At 39.8% G+C, this 23770-nt stretch overlaps 1 protein-coding gene across 7 annotated transcripts in view; it reads right to left on the reverse strand.

Moving 5' to 3' along the window:
* The window catches only part of sipa1l1 (signal induced proliferation associated 1 like 1), a 358473-nt gene that overhangs the window by 96244 nt on the left and 238459 nt on the right, over positions 1–23770 (reverse strand). For all 7 annotated transcript variants that reach the window (XM_033026817.1, XM_033026813.1, XM_033026811.1 and 4 more), the window contains 4 exons: positions 17325–17455; positions 12179–12367; positions 9120–9294; positions 1682–1785 (listed from right to left, as the gene is read on the reverse strand). In XM_033026817.1, coding sequence (XP_032882708.1) covers positions 1682–1785; positions 9120–9294; positions 12179–12367; positions 17325–17455 — 599 coding nt within the window. The remainder of the gene's footprint in view (positions 1–1681; positions 1786–9119; positions 9295–12178; positions 12368–17324; positions 17456–23770) is intronic.

Consider the following 23770-nt stretch of genomic DNA (forward strand, 5'->3'; position numbering starts at 1 on the left):
AGCCTGTTCTGCCATCCATCAAGCTCATGGCTGATCTTCTACCTAAGGAACTTTTAAAGTCAATTACGGTTTTGAATTAACTCAGCAGCCTGGTCTCCCCAGCCCTCTGGGATAAGAATGGGAAAGACTCGTCACCCTCTAAGTGAAAAGACCTCATCTCAGACCAAAATTCCGCCCGTTATTCTGAGAATATGATTTTTGATTATAGATGTGTCAGCCCAGAATAAAACAAAAACAAAATACTGAAGATGTTGAAAAATTAAATTTAGAAAATGGTCTAACTACTTAGATCAAGCAGTAATTGTGGAAAGTAAAACCCGAGCCAGCATTTCAGCTCAATGGCTTTTTCACCACTTTTCTCAAACACAAGGTAGGAAAAAGCCAGCATGGTAAACTTGGCCATTCATTATATTGCATTCTGTAGATGGTAACGGGTAAAAGCTTAGTTACCTGGCACATGCTGGACTTGACAAATGCCAGTTAATCAATTGTGGCATGTGATAGATGTCTGTCTGGAAATGCCATACTTGTGCTAAGACTATTATCATGCTTACTATTAATGCAACTGCCATTACAACAGTTTACATCATTCCAGCAGCATGCCAATCCCATTGAACATCTTAAGATGAAAGTAACACCTTTTTAATAAAATAACACCTCAAACTCTTCTGCTGATAGTGCTGGCCTGCACACTGAGGCCGTGCATGTTGTGTGGTTTCTCAGTGCAATCTACTATTCCTACACTCTTGTACTTAAGTCTGATTATGCCTATGCATTGTAAGATTTTTACTGAATTGTATGCAAAAAAGGAATTTCACTGTATATTTAGCAATAAAGTATACTTGAATCATTCAATGTTAAAGAGTGTGCTTACTGTGTCTATAACAAAAGAGCAGATCAAATGCAATGCTTTATCTTGGATGGTCAAAGTGAGCAATGAATGGTGAATTTGTTTACACTCCTAATATGAATGTTGCAGAATTGAAGGTTGGATTTGAAGGGCCAATGCCCTATTCCTAGATTGTTTGTCTGAGGCTTGTTCCAGTTCACATTCAGTACAAATAAAGAGGAAATGTGTTCCAATACATATTAACGCTTATCACTAGAAATTAAATGATAAAAGCAAGGGCTTCAGCAAAGGTATTTTTGCTGTATTTTGCACAACCTGTTGCAATACCAATTTTTGCTGAAAATTACAGGATAGAAAGGTTCTAAATTTGATCTCACTGGATGTGTAAAAATTGTTTCTCATCCAGCATGAGTGACAATAGATGCAGGAGTAGGCCATTCGGCCCTTCGAGCCAGCACCGCCAGAGCTGCCAAGTTTTGTAAGAGCATTTCAGTATTCTAGTACCTGAAAATCAGTATTTTGCTGAGGAAATCAGTATTCTTACGTGGTGCCATTTTGCTGAAAACTTTTTATTTTTTATGTGCAGTCATACAAGAAAGAGTACAAGAATGCATAACTTTGCTACAAATTGACATGTCGTCTACGCTCGCACCTTACTTGACAGTGCATTATCTGCTTATAAATTATTTTTACATTTACACTTTTCCTCAGTTGGGACAAACTAAGTTAAGGTGTTAAAGGCACTAATTTACAGCAAGTCACTTAAACCAGTGGCCAAATAAGGACCAAAAGAGGAGGAAAGGTTTCTCTGACTGAAGGACCATGGCCTACCTGCTGCTTGTTGTTTGGTGTATAAGGAAGCAGAGTGGAGACATGAAACATGATCTCATAATCTTTGTAGGTCGTGTAGAGGGAATGGGTACCAGTTGAGTCAGCTGAAAACACAGCAAAGCAGGATTAGCATCTTTTGTGAGAAAGAAACTGGAAAACAACAGATGTGAATATAATTAAATCATAGAACTACATAAAGGAAAAATGGAAAATTTCACTACATATATCACAACATCTGAAGAGCGTCTTATGCAGGAGGGTTATTCAATGCTAACCATGACTTACTTAGCAGATTGCAAAATCATAATCAATAACAAACATAAAATGTAACCTTGTGAGCTCATTATCAAAACTGAATAATTGAGGATACCATCAGAAATAACTATAACTACTTAAAAATTGAAACTTAAATTTGCAGTTCTAAGCATAGCCTTAAGGAAACCTGAAAGAACTTGGACTAAGTCAGCCCAATACATTGATTTAAGCATCATATAATGTATTGCTTAATAGACTTAAATTGGACTCAAGGACGTAATAACAAAAATCCAGACAAATTCCATGTTTATCTGCAGTGCAACTTCAAAGGAGTTAATTTAATATTCTATAAAAACCTAAGCAGTGACTCTATAGTACCCTGAAGTCTACTAACTCTTGTATTCATACAAGTGTGGTCATCTATCTTTATTCCCAAATTTCTAGGGTATATGGATTAAATTGACAACTCCTAAAACTTATATTGCTTCTCCTTGTTGAAGATTAGGCCATATTAGGTTACGAGCAATAAGGAAAGGCTTATGTGAAAACTAATTGACTCATAAAGAACCTGACCAGGATTATTATGGATCAGTAAATCCATAACATTATTAGTTTTAAGGACTTTCTTGAAAGCATTTTTTGATCCTGCTGCAGGATAGCTTCTGGGAGAGAAGCTATCCTGCATCCTTGATTAGGGATGCTCTACTGCCTAAAATTTGGCATTTTGTTCTTTCAACTGTTTTTTTTTTTAATGAGTATGTGAAAATCTTTTGTGGGGTTTGGAATAAATTATTATTGGACTCATTACTATCTGTTTCTTATTTTCATCACTTGTTACAATATAATTACTCAGCAACATTTTCTGAACTTGAATTATCTCGTTCGGACTTTATTCAATTGTAAATTCTGTAAACAGTTTGACCCAAAGAAACATCTGCTAACTTTTTTAAGTTAGGCCGGATTTCACTATCAATAATGACATATTTATATCCGAGCAAACTATTTATCAAAGACCTTTTATTGACTCCCAGATTTGAGAAGCTATTTTAAAAGTAAATCCATTTCTGTTGAATTGGACTGTTCTTGTTTATGCCTCTTCCACTTTTTTTTAAGAATGGCAATCAATAAATAGATTCACTGTTGCTTACAGCTAGATAGAGCCACCTTTTAGACATGGCACCTTACTGGAAAGCAGCTTGGGTCAAAGACATTACAACATCTCACAAATGTATGCATGTTTTGCTACCTGTACCATGACAAAATGTCACACCACAAAACAATGCATAATTCATGAGTTTTTAACATAGTGAATGTATGACAAATAGATCCATTGGACGGTTGTTGTAACTGCGACTATTCTTTGTAGAAATATGCAAACGGGGAGAAAGACAAAATCCACAGGCAGCACCGAGACAACTGATGTCAAACAGGGGAGAAAAATAATGGTCCAGGGCTGATATTAGGTCACAGTATTAATGATGACAGAATCCAGCTTAAGAGATGTTAAGGGAGAGATCAGTTAATATATGTGAATCCCCCAAAGATATGGTTGGGGAATACCCTCCTCTTGTCCCTGTAGCTGCTCGTACTGACACGTGCAACCAATGATGGTCCTCTGGTTCAAAAGTCAAGCTTTAAATTTTCTTTTATAGGCACCATTGCAGTCAGAAAATCTGCAGCTCATAATCTAAATTGCCTCATAAGTTCTAGAAGCAGAATTAAGCGATTTGACACATCAAGTATACTCCGCCGTTCAATCATGGCTGATCTCTGTTTCTCTCTCAACACCATTCTCCTGCCTTCTCCACATAACCCCGAGGCCCTTCAAAATATCAATTTTCTTGGCATCTACAGCCGTCAGTGGCATATTTATATCAGCCTCACACAGAACTAATTACCAGCTAATATTACAGAATATCGCCTCACAAACAATTTGTTTTTTTTTTAACAACACTGGTCATAAGCAAAGAGCAGATTTATTAATGGAGACACACTGGAGGAAAAAAATAATTAGCAAGTGTAACGCACGTCTAAAGGCCAATGTCAGGAAGAAGGTTTTCACGTGGTTGGGGATTGCCCTCCTCCTGACCCTGTAGCAGCTCGTACTAACACATGCAACTAATCATGGCCCTCTGGTTTAAACATCAGATAAACATTTCATATCATAAATGATATAGCCCCTCGCAGAACCAAATACCAGCTGATATTGCAGAATAGTGCCTCACAAACTATTGGTCTTTTTACAACACTCGTCATAAGCAGAAATCATCTCTGAAAGACTAGGACGGATTCTGGTAACGTTGGTCCACACAGGCAAAAGCCAATACCCTACAAGAGAAGATTGGGCAGCAAATGTAGCAGCAGGCCCATGAAGATGGGAGTATTTCAGATTATTAGTGCAGACACACGGGGGGGGGGGGGGGGGGGGGGGGAGAAGAAAGGATGATTAGCAAGTGTAACATATGTCTCAGGGCAAATATCAGGAAGGTGGTTTTCATTTTGTCATTGGCAGCATTCTTGAAAATGGTAGAACCGTTCCATAAGAATGCACTGCATCACAACAGAAACAAAGCTACAGATCTGGGAAAAGAGCCAAGCAGTAAAAAGTAAAGAGTTATTAAAATATAAACGAAAGCAAGGTTTGCGAAAATAAAGACACTCAGAAAAGTGCAGAGAAATAAACTAGCCAATGTAAAAGCCAATGGAATGTAAGAAAAACAATGGAATGTAAGAAAATTGATCAGTTGATGGCTGGGAAACAACTGAGATTTATAAAGGCAACTCATTACTGCGAATAAAGAAAAAAATCAAGTGAAAGGGAGTCATTTAATTACTCATCGCTCATTGAGAAGGAGAATAGATGTGCAGAGCTCCTTTCTCAAGCAGCATGTGGGTAGAGCTCCTTCCTCTACCCACAAAGGGGAAGGTACTTGTGCTATAAGTAACAAAATACGTGATTGTTAAATATAGCCGAGTTCCTTAGGATTAGTGTTCATCACACCAAGCTTTAAGGGCCAATTAGATACATTTCTAACAGACACAAGTGTGCAGGACAGGGAAATTATGATTTTTTAAAAATGAGAAAGCAGCACAGGAGATAAACATGGGATTTAGGAACTGTCTTTATTTCTTTGAAACACCTGAGCTTACTAGTTCAACTGTTACTGGAAAAGGGAAGATGATTGACGGACAGACAATTACGTTACAAAATCAGCTAGTTTTCCACTTGGTGTGCAATGGCAGCCTGCAGAATGCAAGATATAATAGACAACAAACGATAGAGCACAGGGGCAGAGGAGAAGAGGATTGGATCAGATATTTAGTAACAGGTTAGAAATTATTTATTGACAACAAATACTTTGGCAAAGGATTTTGTTGAAAGATCTCTAAAAGCAGCTGGGTGGGTATAAGCAGGAAGATTCAGCAGATCAGGTACATGAGGCATTACAATAAACACTTAACTGTACACACCAGAAAAAAACATCTAATGGAACACTATGTTTTGCAACATCATGCATTGTAAAAGTAATGCGATGTAGAAGTATATATTTTTTCTAAAACCTCATGAAAACCACAATGAATTGCATTTTGACAAAGAAATTGTGAACCAGTGATTACATCGCATGGAGTAACAAGCAAAGATGATCTGCAACAAAAGCAGAAAATGGTCATAATGTCAAAAGTGATAGGAGTAGAATTAGGCCATTTGGCCGATCAAGTCAACTCCGCCATTTATCATGGCTGATCCATCTCTCCTTCCTAACCTCATTCTCCTGCCTTCTCCCCATAACCTCTGACACCTGTACTAATCACCCTGAACAAATGCTGCAAATGCTCTGTTCTGTTCCAAAAAAGGGCCGCCAATCAGGAGCCCAATTTGACTAATAGGATTGATTGCCATCAGCACAATGGTCCAGCAAAGCCAACGCCAAGGAAGTGTGTTGAGTGTTATTTGGAGTTGAAGAGAAAAACATAGTTGGGGAATTCACTTCTTCTTATAACCATATAACAATTACAGCACGGAAACAGGCCATCTCGGCCCTACAAGTCCGTGCCGAACAACTTTTTCCCCTTAGTCCCACCTGCCTGCACTCATACCATAACCCTCCATTCCCTTCTCATCCATATGCCTATCCAATTTATTTTTAAATGATACCAACGAACCTGCCACCACCACTTCCACTGGAAGCTCATTCCACACCGCTACCACTCTCTGAGTAAAGAAGTTCCTCCTCATGTTACCCCTAAACTTCTGTCCCTTAATTCTGAAGTCATGTCCTCTTGTTTGAATCTTCCCTATTCTCAAAGGGAAAACCTTGATCACATCAACTCTGTCTATCCCTCTCATCATTTTAAAGACCTCTATCAAGTCCCCCCTTAACCTTCTGCGCTCCAGAGAATAAAGACCTAACTTATTCAACCTATCTCTGTAACTTAGTTGTTGAAACCCAGGCAACATTCTAGTAAATCTCCTCTGTACTCTCTCTATTTTGTTGACATCCTTCCTATAATTGGGCGACCAAAATTGTACACCATACTCCAGATTTGGTCTCACCAATGCCTTGTACAATTTTAACATTACATCCCAGCTTCTATACTCAATGCTCTGATTTATAAAGGCTAGCATACCAAAAGCTTTCTTTACCACCCTATCTATATGAGATTCCACCTTCAAGGAACTATGCACGGTTATTCCCAGATCCCTCTGTTCAACTGTATTCTTCAATTCCCTACCATTTATCATGTACGTCCTATTTTGATTTGTCCTGCCAAGGTGTAACACCTCACATTTATCAGCATTAAACTCCATCTGCCATCTTTCAGCCCATTTTTCCAAATGGCCTAAATCACTCTGTAGACTTTGGAAATCCTCTTCATTATCCACAACACTCCCTATCTTGGTATCATCTGCATACTTACTGATCCAATTTACCACCCCTTCATCCAGATCATTGATGTACATGACAAACAACAAAGGACCCAACACAGATCCCTGAGGCACCCCACTAGTCACCTGCCTCCAACCCGACAAACAGCCATCCACCATTACCCTCTGGCTTCTCCCATTCAGCCACTGCTGAATCCATCTTGCTATTCCTGCATTTATACCCAACAGTTTAACCTTCTTAACCAACCTTCCATGAGGAACCTTGTCAAAGGCCTTACTAAAGTCCATATAGACAACATCCACTGCTTTACCCTCGTCAATTTCCCTTGTAACCTCTTCAAAAAATTCAAGAAGATTAGTCAAACATGACCTTCCAGGCACAAATCCATGTAGACTGTTCCTAATCAGACCCTGTTTATCCAGATGCTTATATATATTATCTCTAAGTATCTTTTCCATTAATTTGCCCACCACTGAAGTCAAACTAACAGGCCTATAATTGCTAGGTTTACTCTTAGAACCCTTTTTAAACAATGGAACAACATGCGCAGTACGCCAATCCTCGGGGACTATTCCCGTTTCTAATGACATTTGAAATATTTCTGTCATAGCCCCGGCTATTTCTACACTAACTTCCCTCAATGTCCTAGGGAATATCCTGTCAGGTCCTGGAGACTTATCCACGTTTATATTTTTCAAAAGTGTCAGTACTTCTTTTACTTTGAAACTCATAGTATCCATAACTACTTTACTCGTTTCCCTTATCTCACATAATTCAATATCCTTCTCCTTGGTGAATACCGAAGAAAATAAATTGTTCAATATCTCCCCCATCTCTTTTGGCTCTGCAGATAGCTGCCCACTCTGTTTCTCCAATGGACCAATTTTATCCCTCGTTATCCTTTTGCTATTAATATAGCTGTAGAAACCCTTTGGATTTACTTTCACCTTACTTGCCAAAGCAACCTCATATCTTCTTTTAGCTTTTCTAATTTCTTTCTTAAGATTCTTTTTACATTCCTTATACTCCACAAGCACCTCATTTACTTCACGCTGCCTATAATTATTGTAGATCTCCCTCTTTTTCCGAACAAGATGTCCAATTTCCCTTGAAAACCAGGGCTCTTTCCAATTTTTACTGTTTCCTTTCAACCGAACAGGAACATAAAGAACATTCTTCTTCTTGTATATGGTGTGCACAGCCTAAAGTTGTAAGACAACTTGTTCTATTTGATATTATTTGATTGTGCATGTCAGGTTGATTGCATTCATCGAAATAGGGTTGACCACGTGAAGGTTGCAATCTCCTACCCTGGGGAATTCACTAAAGGAAATACAGGGATGTTTTCAGAGTTTAGTTTAGTTTAGTTTATTGTCCCGTGTACCGAGGTACAGTGAAAAGCTTTTGTTGCATGCTAAACAGTCAGCAGAAAGACTATACATGATTGCAATCGATCCATTTACAGTGTATAGATACATGATTAGGGAATAATGTTTAGTGCAAGGTAAAGCCAGCAAAGTCCGATCAAGGATAGTCCAAGGGACATCAATGAGGTAGATAGTAATCCAAAGGGGTAGAGAGTAGAGCTTTCAGGGAGGGAGCAAGTCAGGGCAAAAAGATACTTACTTCATGGGTCTGCCTTTCTTGCTTCCTTTCGTTTGCCGTTTCCCAAAGTCATGGCAACCTGCACTAGAGCAGTAACAGACTATACACCCCAAATTTCAAAAAAGACTCTGAAGTTTCAACAAGCAGGCATGCACAAATAAAATTAGCTTTGATGGGGTATGGGCGAGCTGAGCCAAAGGTCTAGATTCCATGCTGTGTGACTCTATATATGTTATCTGCTGAATTCACAGTCCTTTCAGACACTCCTGCTAAATGTCTCACCTGGACCAACTTCTAGATCATGTAAAATAGAGGGTTTTGTTTCTTTGCTCCCACAGAGCCCACTGCCATTCATTTTCTAAGATCACTCTCACAGGGGAACTGCCAAAATGAGATTCTGATAGTTGCTAATGTCCATGGGGTGGTGAAAACAAAAGGAACTGCAGACCTCGGAGATCAGCAGAAACTACTGAAGGGTCTTCGACCTGAAACATTAACTCAGTTTTTCATCTCGTAGATGCTGCTTGATCTGCGGACAGTCCTGGCATGTTTCCGTGCATTCAACATAATCATGAAACATTGCCTTTAGAAAAGAGGAAATTGAAGACAATTGTGGAGGGATGCAGGTCAGCACTCTGAGCCCATACCAGGCTGCCTAATCAATCACATATTCTCACAAATCCTCTTACTTTTTGTATCCAGCTGTGCTCGGTACTTATCAAAGCCCTTGAGACGAACTTTATCCCCCAGCACTTGGAGAAACTCTTCAAATGCTGGACCAGCCACTTCATTGTTGTACATCTCCTCTTCTGTGCTCTGACCAGCTTTACAGTACATGACACCCACTTTGTGTTGGAAACTAAGCTGTTGGAATAGAAAATGGGTTACAATTTAATCAGATCACAGTGGCTGCTTAAATGATTGGTGAAGCATCAATTATTTGGCGACGTTGGGTATCAACCAAATGGCATCGCAATGGGCTCTCCGATAACTTCTAGCTATAGGTTTTATACCTACCGAATAATCATTTATTTGAAACCAATTTTGACCTCCAAAGAAAGACAAATAGCACAAATTCCAGCAAACCCATTTACCTAAAGCATTGTGTTTTGGAGCAACATTACTGGCATCCAGTGAAGGCCAGTCAGGAAAGAACAGAGAATTTCCTTCCTTGGCAGTATTCAAAATCCAGTTGATTTCTTGTAACTTCACGGTCATTTCTTTAAAAAAATAAATCAATACCACTTCTCCAAGAGAAGAGCCAGCTTTGAACACTGATTTTAATATGTGGAGACCTAGCCATCCGTATTACCGAACAAGTAAAGGATCTGCTTAGGCATCAAATTCATCAGCCTCTGTTTTGGCAGATTGCATTATGTAGGTTTAATAAAAGTATCTGATGATCAAAACATTTTTGCTATTGTCACAACACAATTACTATCAAGGAAAAAGATGACAGCAATGAAACTTTACCGATTCAGGCCCAAGGATAAATGTAGACGTGTGTGTGGAAGTAGCTTGTGGGCTGCAATTTCAATACTTCAGTAGCGGGGCTAAAGTCAAGTTGAATCTGGATGGACTATCACTTTTTACAATGATAAAAAACTTGGCAATTATTACATTAAGATGGTTGAAGGGAAATAAAATGCATCAGGAACTTAGTATCAACATCAACATTTCCAGAAAAGGAATAATCTAGATAACACATGAAAAGTCTCCAGCAGAACTTTGTGACCATCCTTAGAGGAACATAACATGGAAACAGGTCTAGACTTAATGGTAGACACAAAATGCTGGAGTAACTCAGTGCGACAGGCAGCATCTCTGGAGAGAAGGAATTAAGACTCAATGCGTATGCGCTGACCATGAAGCACAATCTTTGTTCCAAACATTATGGAGGGCACTGTTTCTCCTGGATTCTCATTCACTCAATGTACAAGTAGCTCTGGATGTTTGTAAGTTATATCAGGCACTTAACAGAACTAAGTGATCTTAAACACCAGTAAGCATGCAAGAAGTGTGATTTACTGAGAAAGGTAAGCAAGATTATTGCATCAAAATAAAAAATATAACTGACATCGTGAGATTATTTGCAGTCAACAATCACATCCACATGCAGGCTGTAATAGATTAGTTGAAGTTAAATTCCAGATTTTAGCTGCATATACTTATGGTTATTTAATGGTTCTTTTTATGGTTCTTTACAACAGACACTGTTGTAAATGTATATTTACAATATACATCAATGATTTAGATGAAGGGATTCAAAGTAACATTAGCAAATTTCCAGATGACACTAAGCTGGGTGGCAGTGTGAACTGTGAGGGGGATGCTATGAGAATGCAGGGTGACTTGGACAGGTTGGGTGAGTGGGCAGAAGCATGGCAGATGCAGGTTAATGTGGATAAATGTGAGGTTATACACTTTGTTCGCAAAAACAGGAAGGCAGATTATTATCTAAATGGTGTCAAGTTGGGAACACGGGAAGTACAATGGGATCTGGGGGTCTTTGTTCATCAGTCAATGAAAGTAAGCATGCAGGTACAGCAGGCAGTGAAGAAAGCGAATGGCAGGTTGTCCTTCATAACAAGAGGAGTTAGGTATATGAGCAAAGAGGTCCTTCTGCTAATTTGAGGAAGGACATACTTCTTATACTACTATTTATGGCCCGATGCTTGCGCAGGGCCATAAATATCAAGAAGGACACATCCCACCCTGCCAACCACCTTTTTACTCTGCTACCCTCGGGGAGGCGACTCAGGTCTCTGCAGGCTCGCACCGGTAGACTAAAAAATAGTTTCTACCCATGTGCGGTAAAAGAGCTTAACTCCAACAGTAAACACTGGGAAGCAAGAAGTAACTTCGAGGAATACCACTAAATTCTTTTAAACTCTTTTAAAAATGTATCTATTATTTTACTATTAACTGTACATATGTGTATTGGTTGTTGTGTTGTGTTTCTTTTAACGGAGGAGAAGCAAATGGAATTTCGTTGCTCAGTTTTGTGCAATGACAATAAACATATTCTATTCTATTCTATTCTATTCTATTCTATACTTGCTATTGAGGGAGTGCAGCGTAGGTTTACAAAGTTAATTCTCGGGATGGCAGGGCTGTCATATGCTGAGAGAATGGAGCAGCTGGGCTTGTATACTCTGGAATTTAGAAGGATGAGAGGATATCTTATTGAAACCATATAAGATTATTAAGGGTTTGGACACGCTAGAGGCAGGAAACATGTTCCCGATATTGGGGGAGTCCAAAACCAGGGGCCACAGTAAGAATAAGGGGTAAGCCATTTAGAACGGAGATGAAGAAACACTTTTTCACACAGAGAGTTGTGAGTGTGGAATTCTCTGCCTTACCTGTGGAGGCCGGTTCTCTGGATACTTTCTGGAGAGAGCTAGATAGGGCTCTTAAAGATAGCAGAGTCAGGGGATATGGGGAGAAGGCAGGACCGGGGTACTGATTGGGGATGATCAGCCATGATCACATTGAATGGCGGTGCTGGCTTGAAGGGCCGAATGGCCTACTCCTGCACCTATTGTCTATTGACATGCTCTAAACAATCAATACAAACTTAAAAAAGATGATACATCATTCATCTCATTAAAACCCCAAATTGCCTAGATATGCTTTTCAGTGAAGCACCTATGGCAAGTGGGCAAAAAACCCTCCCCCTTTCGTAGAATAGGATGTAGAATAAAAACATCATAAAGAAAGCAAGATTGAACAAAGTAATACTCACTCCTTGTTCATCTAATTTCATGAGTTGATCTGTAACTTTAGGAGTATTCAGTCCCAGTCTCAGGCAATTGACACTAAGTTCTGGGACAGCAAATTCAAGTACTTCTTTCATAGGTATACCTCTGGCGGTGCCATGCTTGGCTGTTGAAGGAACTGCATCTTCCAAAACAGAACCTCGCAATGTAGTCAGCTGGAAAATAACATCAAACGAGATTTTACATTGTTGTTTATTCCGGCGCTTTAGAATATTTACTCAGTTACATTCTCAGGCCAGGTGTTCAATTCTCAGTCTGTGGTGAGTTGGGTGATCTATCAGCACCACACTTGAGCAGTGAAAACATTAAAATCTACAAGGGACCCATTTATCATTACCAAATATCTTATTATAAATGTCCATACATAGACATTAGCGTGCAACCTACTAACATGCGTACACAAGCTATTATAAAAACACTGAAGAATGCCTGACTCTTGTGGTATCACTATCCAGATGGTATGATTTGACTGGATAGAACACAATGTTTTTCACTGTATCTCATTACGTGTGACAATAGTAAACCAATACCAATACTAATCAAAGATATCAGCTGAGAACACTGATGAAAAAGAAGAAATTGAATGATCTTGGCTGCATTTCTGACAAACATTAAAAGCTTACAATATGCATTGTGAATTTAGAGCTTGGATATAAAGTTAAACAATAGATAATTTCCCTTCCTGCTTGAAAATTAAGGGAAGGGGGTTAGAATATTTATAAATAAACCTTAATCAACATTATAAATGCAACATAATGTTTTACTATAAAAAAAAGATGCATGTGCAACTTCAACAGCAGAGTGCTGGTTAAGGATATTGTACAATCAGATAAAATAGCTGATTGATTTTATGTCACTACCGCACAGGATAACCCCACCACCCAAGGATTTTGGACTGATTTTTTTTAGTCCAGGTTCTGCAGCATTAACTGGGAACTCCTTGCAAATGTGTTTGTGATATAGGGACCACACAATTATTCACAATTGATTCCTGGAATGAGAGGCCTGTTTCGTGAGCAGAGATTAAACAAAATGTGCCTATATTGTTGAGGGGTTCAAGTGACTAAGAGGTGATTTTATTGAAATACATAAAATCCTTACAGGTCTTGAGGATAGATGAAGGGATAATTGTTTCACTGGCTGGAAAACCTAGATGTAGGGATCTTAAAATAAAAGGACTGGGTAATAATGACTCAAATGAAAATAAACTCCTTCTTCCAGAGAGCACTGCATCTTTGAAATTCTTTACACAAGAGCACGGAGATACAGCGGCAAAGCAGTGCTTCACAGCGCCAGAGGCCTGGGTTCGATCCCGGCTACTGGTGTTATCTGTATGAAATTTGTACATGGGACCCCATGGGTTGTCTCCAGGTGCTCTGGTCTCCTCCCACATTCCAAAGACGTGCAGGTTTGCAGATCAATTGGCTTCTGTAAATTGCCCCGAGTGTGTAGGATGCAAAAGTGGGCTAACTAAGAACTAGTATACAGATGATCGCTGGCTGGCACCGAAGAGCTCTATGTTTCTATGCTGTATCTCTAAACTAAACTGTGGAGATGTGGTGACTGAGAATATTTAAGACTAAAATTAATAAGGTTTTGGATATTAAGGTAATCAAGGAAAATGGGGTTACAGTGCAGAAATTAACAGCGAGGTAAAAAAAATCAAAAATTATCATATTGAATGGCAAGGCAGGCTTGGAAAGTCATATGGCTTCACACATTACTATTTCTTATGTATTTCTTATCGCGCATGATTTATTCCAAATCAACAATTAAACAAGCTCTTTATTGTATCCTGAACTGAATATAAACCCATGTTGGAAGATAAATGTTGGCCCAACTATTAAGCAATAACTTGTGCTCGAGGTTTGTTGCGTCAATCCATATGAAAGCAATTGTGTGATTTTATGAAGAATGCAATTCGGTTTCTTAAAAATAAAACTGCGGCACGGTGGCGCAGTGGTAGATTTGCTGCCTTACAACACCAGAGACCCGAATTTGATCCTGACTGCGGGTGCTGTCTGTACGAGTTTGCACGGTCTCTCCGTCACCCGCGTAGGTTTTCTCTGGAAGCTCTAGTGTCCTCCCACACTCCAAAGACGTACATGTTTGTAGACTAATTAGCTTGATAAGATTGTAAAATATATTGTCCCTTGTGTGTGTGTCGGATGGTGTTTGTGTGTGAGTATCACTGGCTGGCGCAGATTCTTTGGGCCAAACGGCCTGTTTTTACGCTGTATCTCTAAACTAAACTAAACTAATTAAAATTCACAATTCATAAGGTTTGTAAAGAGATCAGTTCCCAGATTCTAATCTATACCATAACACTGAAATGGATTACATTATATTAGACAAATGAACAATAAACTATGAGATATACCTTTGATATTCCTGACCAAGTGCTGCCCAGAGCCAACAGTGGCTTCAGAAATTCTGTCCCAAGTAAACCATTTATTTGCCAAGGAAATGTAGCCTTGGGGTGACACCCTCTGCTTATCAGTGTTACTGGTATAAATGTGACATATGTCAATAATTGTATGAAAAGAGTCGTTGAATCTTTGAATGAGAACATATCATCACCGCAGTATCTGGCACTGGTATCTGAGCATACTGCACCACCTCACCTCCTAGGGGCATGAAACTAACAACACATGCATCAACTCCATTGTGCCAGATTTAAAGCAACCAAATTGCTGTTTATATCTCAATGCCAAGTGTTTAATCTGCAATCAAATTAATCCAACATCTTTATTGCATTCCAAATTGGCCATCATTGATGATGCATGGACAAACCCAGTCAATGTGCAGTCACAAGAATGTTAACACATTTGATTATTTATTTAAAAAATGCAAATATTTGATTAGATTTGAAATCCAATGGGGGAAGACAGCAATTTGAAGTGTAGAATTAACAAAGGTACTTTCGGACCATCTCAAAATGGAAACATTAACACTCTACCATATGTGCCAGCTTCCATATCTGATTTCTTCACCTTTTCACTTTCCTCAAACCCTGATCTGAAAAATGTCACCTTACATCAGTATTCTTCCTCAATTTGTAATCCACAAATCTATTCAACACAATTTTCTCCAACAGAAATGAGTACTGCTTTTCAGGGAGTTCAGTGGAGTGTGAAAGGATGCATTTTGTCTCACCTGCAACAGTCATTAAAAGCTGACATAATCCTTAGACCTTTAAGTGTTAAAAATATTAATTGAACATATTTTAGGAAAATATATTGTCAACTTCAGACCATTCTAATTTTCACGTTGTTCAATTACTTTACAATCTTTCACACTTTATGTGAAATTCCTAACATGTGGTAATTGTTCATGATCTTACATGTAACACTAGAAAGTTTCTTCACCGCAGGACAAATATAAAGAGCAAATGATAAACAGGAACAGTGATTTATCACAGTGCAATACAAATACAATTTTTCACACTCAGTATGTGCAAGGCAATTTGCTAACCAAATACTGCAACTTCTCATATAAAAGTCCAAGGGACAGTAAAAATACAGCTTCAGTGTGGAAAATCAATTGCAAGCTGCAGACAAATTACTTCCTAAGTATAAAATATTATTTGTTTAACATGTATAAATCAGTAATGGTTCTCAGTCATAGTTGCCTTTTTGGTGTAAACTGGATTGTGCCCGGAAATCTCTGTGAAATGTCATCAACACTGAACTAAGGGAGAGAATTTGAAACTTATTTTCAGCCTCATTTTACAGAACTTCTAAAGGGGTAATTGATGAGAGTTTGCATTTTTGCAGTAGTGGGCTAGTTAAAATGGGCAGTGTATATCAAAATTGCTGTCCATATCCAAATGGTATATAAGAAGACATCTCTGTACATTTACTGGCATGACTCAGTCTTCCGTTGTTTTAGTACATCGTTTCTAATTATTGGTCAGAAAAAGCAAGTGATTGTCTAATGTTGAATCTGTTCTCATTTCCATGGTGTTGGGCTCCAGATGAATGCCATCACCCAGAACAGGAAGTCAGATGCAGCTTGTTAAAATCACACATTTACCAGCTTGACATAGTTGACAGCACACCTGTCTCAGTCAGTTAGATGTGGACTAAGACTCTATTCTATGATTACAACATTCTATCCAGACTGGAGCAGTTAGGGAATAATTTCTTGTTTCACAATTTTAAATACCTCTCAGATATCTTTGGCACCTCTTCTGCTCAAAATATAGCCCTGGTTATACTGTTGAAGATGTTGTCTTCTAGTCAAGAGATTATACAATGCCTTATAATGACATTAGAAATCTTGCGGCACTGCTTGAACAAACAACAAAGAATTTGTGGCAATGTCCAGCCAATACCTCTTCCTTCAAGCAAAAAGGTTGGTCACTGTTATTTGTTTGCCAATTCAGGGAGGAAATTAGATTGATCTTCTACAGTTATACAGCATGGACACAAGCTACACAACCCAACTCCTCCTTGCCAATTATGATTTTCATCTGGGCTAAAGGGATCAGAGGCTATGGAGAGAAGGCAGGTACAGGATACTGAGTTTGATGATCAGTCATGATCATATTGAATGGCGGTGCAGGCTCGAAGGGCCAAATGGCCTACTCCTGCACCTATTTTCTATGTTTCTATATGTGTGCATTTGACGCAGATATTGATCAGGCTTTCCAATCCATGCACCATCCAAATGTCTTTTAAATGGTGTTGTAGTACAGTGTTGTTCTAGTACCCGCCACAGCGTGTGGCTGGTCATACTATATGCCGACCAAACTATGTATGAAAAAGTTACTCCTCAGGCTCCTATTAAATCTTTCTATTACCACCTAATTCTCCCCCCACCCCACCACCTCATATGAAAAAATAGGCACTACAAATCATTACACAAGGCATCCTTCAAGATATCTGAGACATGTGAGGTGGTAGCGTAGAGATACAAAATTAATAAGCTACAAGGAAATATATGTGAGGTACTTGGAAGATAATATTTATTGAGGTTTTCCGTTTCCAGGTTTTTGCAATTGGAGAACATGTATATATCCCTTTTGTTTAGCATTCGTGGTGAACAATTTTAAATGCATGCAATAGAACCATCTCTTCAGTTAATAACAAACAATTTCACTTCTCTCACCTCACTTGTTCTCAGGATAATTCGGTAGTTGTACTGAGGTCCATGCTCCTTACTGTCCTCCAATTTTTCCCGTCTAATGCTCACTGCCACAGGACCCAAATTTTCATCCACCCCAAAATAGTTTGAGTGTTCTGTGAAAACATAAGTCAGTTTAAAAAAATCCATCTGGTTATGCCAGTTATTTGTACAGGATATAAAATTAGCACTAACAGAATTCCACTTGCCTGTGCATACAATTGGCATTTGAAGAGATTAGTTCTTGAGGCACAACATCACAATATAGCATCATTTTTACCATCTCGTTACAAATGGCAAAAATTAAAATTTGAAAATGTAGTTACTATGCTCATTGATTTATCCATTCATGTTTGATTTATCGTTGTTGACATATCATCGCAAGATAGATATAAAGTGGTCTATTTCAACCCAATCATTTGTAAAGAAGTCCATACAAAACAGCATTTCTTCCCAGCATCCCAAAATTCTATCCATCGAGCAAGGCGGCAACGTAAAACAATCTTCACCAAAACATGTACCGCTTCTGATTAAACTTCCCTGCACATTTCTCCATCAGCTTGAAATAAACTACTTGGAAGGAGACTAGAAGGAATTGTTCCTTCCTTTAGGATACAGAAAAAAGCTGATGACAAAGGAGGAAATGACAATGATAAAGATGCCTGGAGAAATGTTTTTGACAGGTCTACTCCCCACGATCATTTCATCGTGCCCAAGATGAGAAAGTCCAAATGGCAACTCGTCAGACCTTCATTTATAGCTTTAATGTGTAAAATTGTAATTGGGATTGTGAACACTGAAACTTCCTCAAAACTACACCAAACTCCAACACTTCATTTTACTATTACATTTAGGATAAAGTATTTTCTTGCCAACTAATCCCAAGGAATATTGAGAGCATATTATGAAGTTATGGAGAGGTAATGTGAAATGAGTAAATTAAACACAAATTTTCTGTGGACAAACTACTGCTTAGATATACTGAACTTTCAAAGTTGATGGTGTCGACTTTCTCTCTGATTTAAGCTAACCATCAGAAGAAGCTCAAGATGAGGCAGGAGATTAAAAGTGGAGCATCTTTTTGACATCAGCTCTCAAATGTTAGTTCCAGTAATTGTATCTGTTAGACGATATGTTCATTTTTGAATTCTTCACTGAGATGATTTGCCCCAAGCAATGACTAAAATTGTTTATAATGACATTCACAGTCTTGCAAGATGTGACTGACAGCATTTTCCTTCAGTTGACCGAAAAGAAAATTACATCTGTACAAGCTCTGAGTGATGAGAACGTATAACTTAACACATGGTGTTCCACAAAATCACATGGACCAAAGTACAGCCACGTTCAATGCCTATTGAGAGCACAGTTAGCTGACTTTGCAGAACTAACTTTGAGGCTTCAGGAAGCAATTTTCTTTACCAACAAGAAACACGTTTCTCAAACACGTTCTTCAACATTCCACACTGGAAAGCACGAGTACAAACAGTTCCCATTATATAATGTTTTGCTATCATTCCTATTATCAAAAATCTTGTCATCTAGCTAGATTAAATCAAAATAAACCAGTTCCAAGAAGGAGGAGGATAAGTAAATCTGGGATTATTAGAAAAGAAACAAATGCAAAGGTTCTATCAGCCAGTGTAATGATGATAACATTATCGTCATACAATCACTATGGTCCACTAAATCCATTCGGATCATAAAGCACCCAAATACATTCATACTATAATCACATTTAATGCCCCTGTCCCACTTAGGAAACCTGAACGGAAACCTCTGGAGACTTTGCGCCCCACCCAAGGTTTCCATGCGGTTCCCGGATGTTGCAGGTGGTTGCCGGAGGTTGCAGGTAGTGGAAGCAGGTAGGGAGACAGACAAAAAACCTCCGGGAACCGCACGGAAACCTTGGGTGGGGCGCAAAGTCTCTAGAGGTTTCCGTTCAGGTTTCCTAAGTGGGACAGGGGCACAACTCTCCCGATATTGTAAGCGCAACTCCTGGTCTCCTGCCTCACTACTTTACAAAACACCTTTGCTCAGTCGATGGATAGTCCTAGGTTTCCAGTTACCCATCACTTTAATTCTTCAACCTCACCTTCTAATTCAGCATATGACAGTCACCAAAATGTAACAACTATTTCATAAAATTCAAATAGCTGCATTCCCAGCTGTTAGATCGCCAAACATCAGCTTTCATTTTTGTTCTCTCATTTCTACTGACAATTTCAAACATTTGTCTCCTCATCCACCCTGACCTTTTTCTTACTCCTTAGACCTTTATCACTCTTTCATTTGGTTCCAGCAATTCTTTGTAACTTTGCCACCTCCATGATATCAGATCTCCCCTTCATTCTCTCTATCCCTCCCCATTCCTCTACAACTTAAAAGTTTTCTTCATGTCTCACCTTTTCCAGATTTAAAAAATGACCAGTGACCCAAAATGTTAACTCGTTTCGCCCTCATGACCTTGCCTGACATATTGAGCATTTCCAGCAATCTATGTTTTATTTCAGGTTTCCAACAACTTCAGTATTTGACTTTCGGACTCAGCTGTATTGTATTCCTGCACTGAGCTGCACTGAACAGACTGTTGATGGAAAGGCATCCGGCCAAGTAGCTCATGGTACAGCGTCACTCAGGAGGAAAGCACATTATTCCACACATGTATGCATTGAAATTATACAAGCAAAAAAGATCCATCTGGTGAAGTGTAAGGATCTAAATAACAGTGGTGCAATAATCTTGTAAGGAGCAGCAGACTGACAATCCCCAACTGAGGACCCTTGTATCATCTCAAGAGCTTCGAACTTCCAGAGAAGTCCTCGTTGTTGGCACTCCAACTATTCTGATGTTTGGGTGATGTGGACTCCAAGCTGAAGAAGGGTCTTGACCCGAAATGTCACACATTCCTTCTATCCAGAGATGCTGCTCGCCCTGCTGAGTTTCTCCAGCATTTTGTGTCTATCTTCGGTGTAAATCAGTATCTGAAGTTCCTTCCTCCACACAAGATCTGGCAAGGCTCAGCAGATCCATTCATGCTGATGGAGAAGAACTACTCAGGGAGATGGGTAGGAAAGAAGTTCAGAGAACTTACATTGTTTCCATTAGGTTTCAAGCTGTTCAAGCGTTTCAAAGGCTCAAGTTATTTTAGAATGTTAATTTTTAAATTATTTTAGTAATTCATATATTTTAATTTTTGATAATTTATTCTTGAATGTTTGTTAGTCATTTGTTTTTTTTATGGACAGCTGGCAAGCCATGGATATAGTTTAATTAACCATCAATGCTACACTGGGGCACACTGGTCAGAAGCCAGCTTTGGGATCAATTTGCCATTGCAAAACATATTGAGAGGAACAAAACAAAATGACTCTTATGAGTTTGGGGAAACTTTTATTCTGCATCTGCATCTCTGGCCATATACAGGTAGCAGGCACGTGCCGTCAGGGTAGGCAAAGTAGGCACTGCCTACCCTGACTAAAATTATAAAATGGTAATTATTAAATATAAATAGTAAAGGCATGGGAGAATTATGCCTATCTACGAGATCGATCTCTTAGGTATGCATAATTCTCTGTGCCTTTCATGCGCAGTACTTGCAACACGCAAAAGTCTGTGCCGCTGTCGTGCCATCGGCGCTGCTTCAAATCATCAATTTCAAGGGGAGCTGAAGGCAGCTGAAATTCTGCCTTTGCAGTACTACTGCGCATGAGCAGCGCAAGTTTCTTGACGGGTTTTTCTAATATGGATTGTCATTATCTTAAGAGTATATTAGGAAACAAAGAGAGAAGAATGGAATTCTTGTACCAATAATGTGGTAGGCAAATCTCTTGGTGCTATATGTTTTTAAATACCGTATTTCCCGGGGTGGGGGGTGGGTGGGAGAGCTCCTTTCACAGCGTTTGGGGAGTCTGGCCCGGGGTAAGGTTGCGGGGAGGGCAGGAGCGTTATGAAGGAGGGGATTGGGGATCATGCCAGTAACCCACTTGCGACACTCCAGGCATGGAGCCACCGCATTGTGGCCGGGGAGTGAATTAGCTCGGGTGGCTGCGAGCGGCTGCCGGGACCAGACAGCACCTTCTGCCGGTCCCCGCTCACCTCTGGCAGTGCTCTCCATCTGAAAACCTCTCTCCTGCCGACAAATTCCGACAGTGCGATCAACGGACAAAATGAGGTTACTCGGCTGTCGGAATGTAAGGTTTTGCGGGAAGCGGCTGACATGAGCGAAGCCGGCGAGCGGCAGGTGAGAGATGTTCAGACGGAGAGCACTGCCAGAGGTGAGCGGGCTGGCAGAAAGCGCTGAGGTCCTGGCAGCTGCTCGCAGCCACCCCAATATACTTCCCTCCCCGGCCCCAATGCGGTGGCTCTGCGCCCGGAGCGCCGCAGCAGCGGTGAGTGAGCTGCTCACTGGCATGATCCCCGACCCCCTCCTTTTCAACACTCCTGCCCTCCCCGAACTCTCCCCCCAATTGGTCCCTTGAACAAGTGTTGTCATTCAATAAAATGACACCTGATTCAACTTGTCCCAGTGTGCTCCCGTTTTTCCCACTATCTCTCCACCTGCCATCGTCCTCCACCCCCCACCTATTCAGTAATTCAAAATGAATGAGATTTGGAAGCCTTGGGCAAATTGAATTGTTACTTATTTTTAATTTTAATTTTTACGGAGAGGAGAACAATCTGCGCACGCGCGGTTTAAGTGTTTTTTTAAAAGCCGACTGACTGCCTACCCTGAGTAATTACTCACGGCACGTGCCTGACAGGTAGGGCGGGTAAGAAAGTTGGACAACAATGCAACAAACTAAAAGACATACAGTGCCCTACATAATGTTTGGGACAAAGACCCATGATTTATTTATTTGCCACTGTACTCCACAATTTGTGATTTGTAAAAGAAAAAATCACATGTGGTTAAAGTGCATATTTTATTTAAGGCCATCTTTATACATTTTAGTTTCACCATGTAGAAATTACAGCAGTGTTTCTACATAGTCCAGGGACGACAGATGGCACAATGGGCTAAGTGTTCGGCTGGCGACCGGAAGGTAGCCGGTTCGAATCCCGCTTGGAGTGCATACTGTCGTTGTGTCCTTGGGTAAGACACTTCACCCACCTTTGCCTGTGTGTGAATGTGTGTGAGTGATTGGTGGTGGTCGGAGGGGCCGTAGGCGCAGATTGCCAGCCACGCTTCCGTCAGTCTGCCCCAGGGCAGCTGTGGCTACAGAAGTAGCTTACCACCACCGAGTGTGATTGAGGAGTAAATGAATAATGCAATGTAAAGCGCCTTGAGTATTAGAAAGGCGCTATATAAATCCCATCCATTAATAAAATCCCATCCATTATAGTCCCCCCCATTTCAGGGCACCATAACATTTGGGACACATGTCTTCACAGGTGTTTGTAATTGCTCAGGTGTGTTTAATTGCCTCCCTAATGCAGGTATAAGAGAGCTCTCAGCACCCAGTCTTTCCTCCAGTCTTTCCATCACATTTGGAAACTTTTATTGCTGTTTATTAACATGAGGACCAAAGTTGTGCCAATGAAAGTCAAATAAACCATTATGAGACTGAGAAACAAGAATAAAATGGTAAGATAAATCAGCCAAACCTTGGGCTTACTAAAATCAACTGTTTGGAACATCATTAAGAAGAAAGAGAGCACTGGTGAGCTTACTAATTGCAAAGGGACTGGCAGGCCAAGGAAGACCTCCACAGCTGATGACAGAATAATTCTCTCTATAATAAAGAAAAATCCACAAACACGTGTCCGATAGATCAGAAACACTCTTCAGGAGTCAGGTGTGAATTTGTCAATGATCACTGTCTGCAGAAGACTTCATGAACAGAAACACAGCGGCTGTACTACAAGATGCAAACCACTGGTTAGCCGCAAAAATAGGATGGCCAGGTTACAGTTTCTCAAGAAGTACTTAAAAGAGCAACCACAGTTCTGAAAAAAAGGTCTTGTGGACAGATGAGATGAAGATCAACATATCAGAGTGATGGCAAGAGCAAAGTATGGAGGAGAGAAGGAACTGCCCAAGATCCAAAGCATACCACCTCATCTGTGAAACATGGTGGTGGGGGTGTTATGGCCTGGGCATGTATGGCTGCTGAAGGTACTGGCTCACTTATCTTCATTGATGATACAACTGCTGATGGTAGTAGCATAATGAATTCTGAAGTGTATAGACACATCATATCTGCTCAAGTTCAAACAAATGCCTCAAAACTCATTGGCTGGTGGTCCATTCTACAGCAAGACAATAAAGCCAAACATACTGCTAGAGCAACAAAGAAGTTTTTCAAAACTAAAAAATGGTCAATTCTCGAGTGGCCAAGTCAATCACCCGATCTAAACCCAACTGAGCATGCCTTTTATACGCTGAAGAGAAAACTGGAGGGGACCATCCCCAAAGCAAGCATAAGCTA

Source organism: Amblyraja radiata, chromosome 9 (genome assembly GCF_010909765.2).
Source record: "Amblyraja radiata isolate CabotCenter1 chromosome 9, sAmbRad1.1.pri, whole genome shotgun sequence".
Classification (NCBI taxonomy): domain Eukaryota; kingdom Metazoa; phylum Chordata; class Chondrichthyes; order Rajiformes; family Rajidae; genus Amblyraja; species Amblyraja radiata.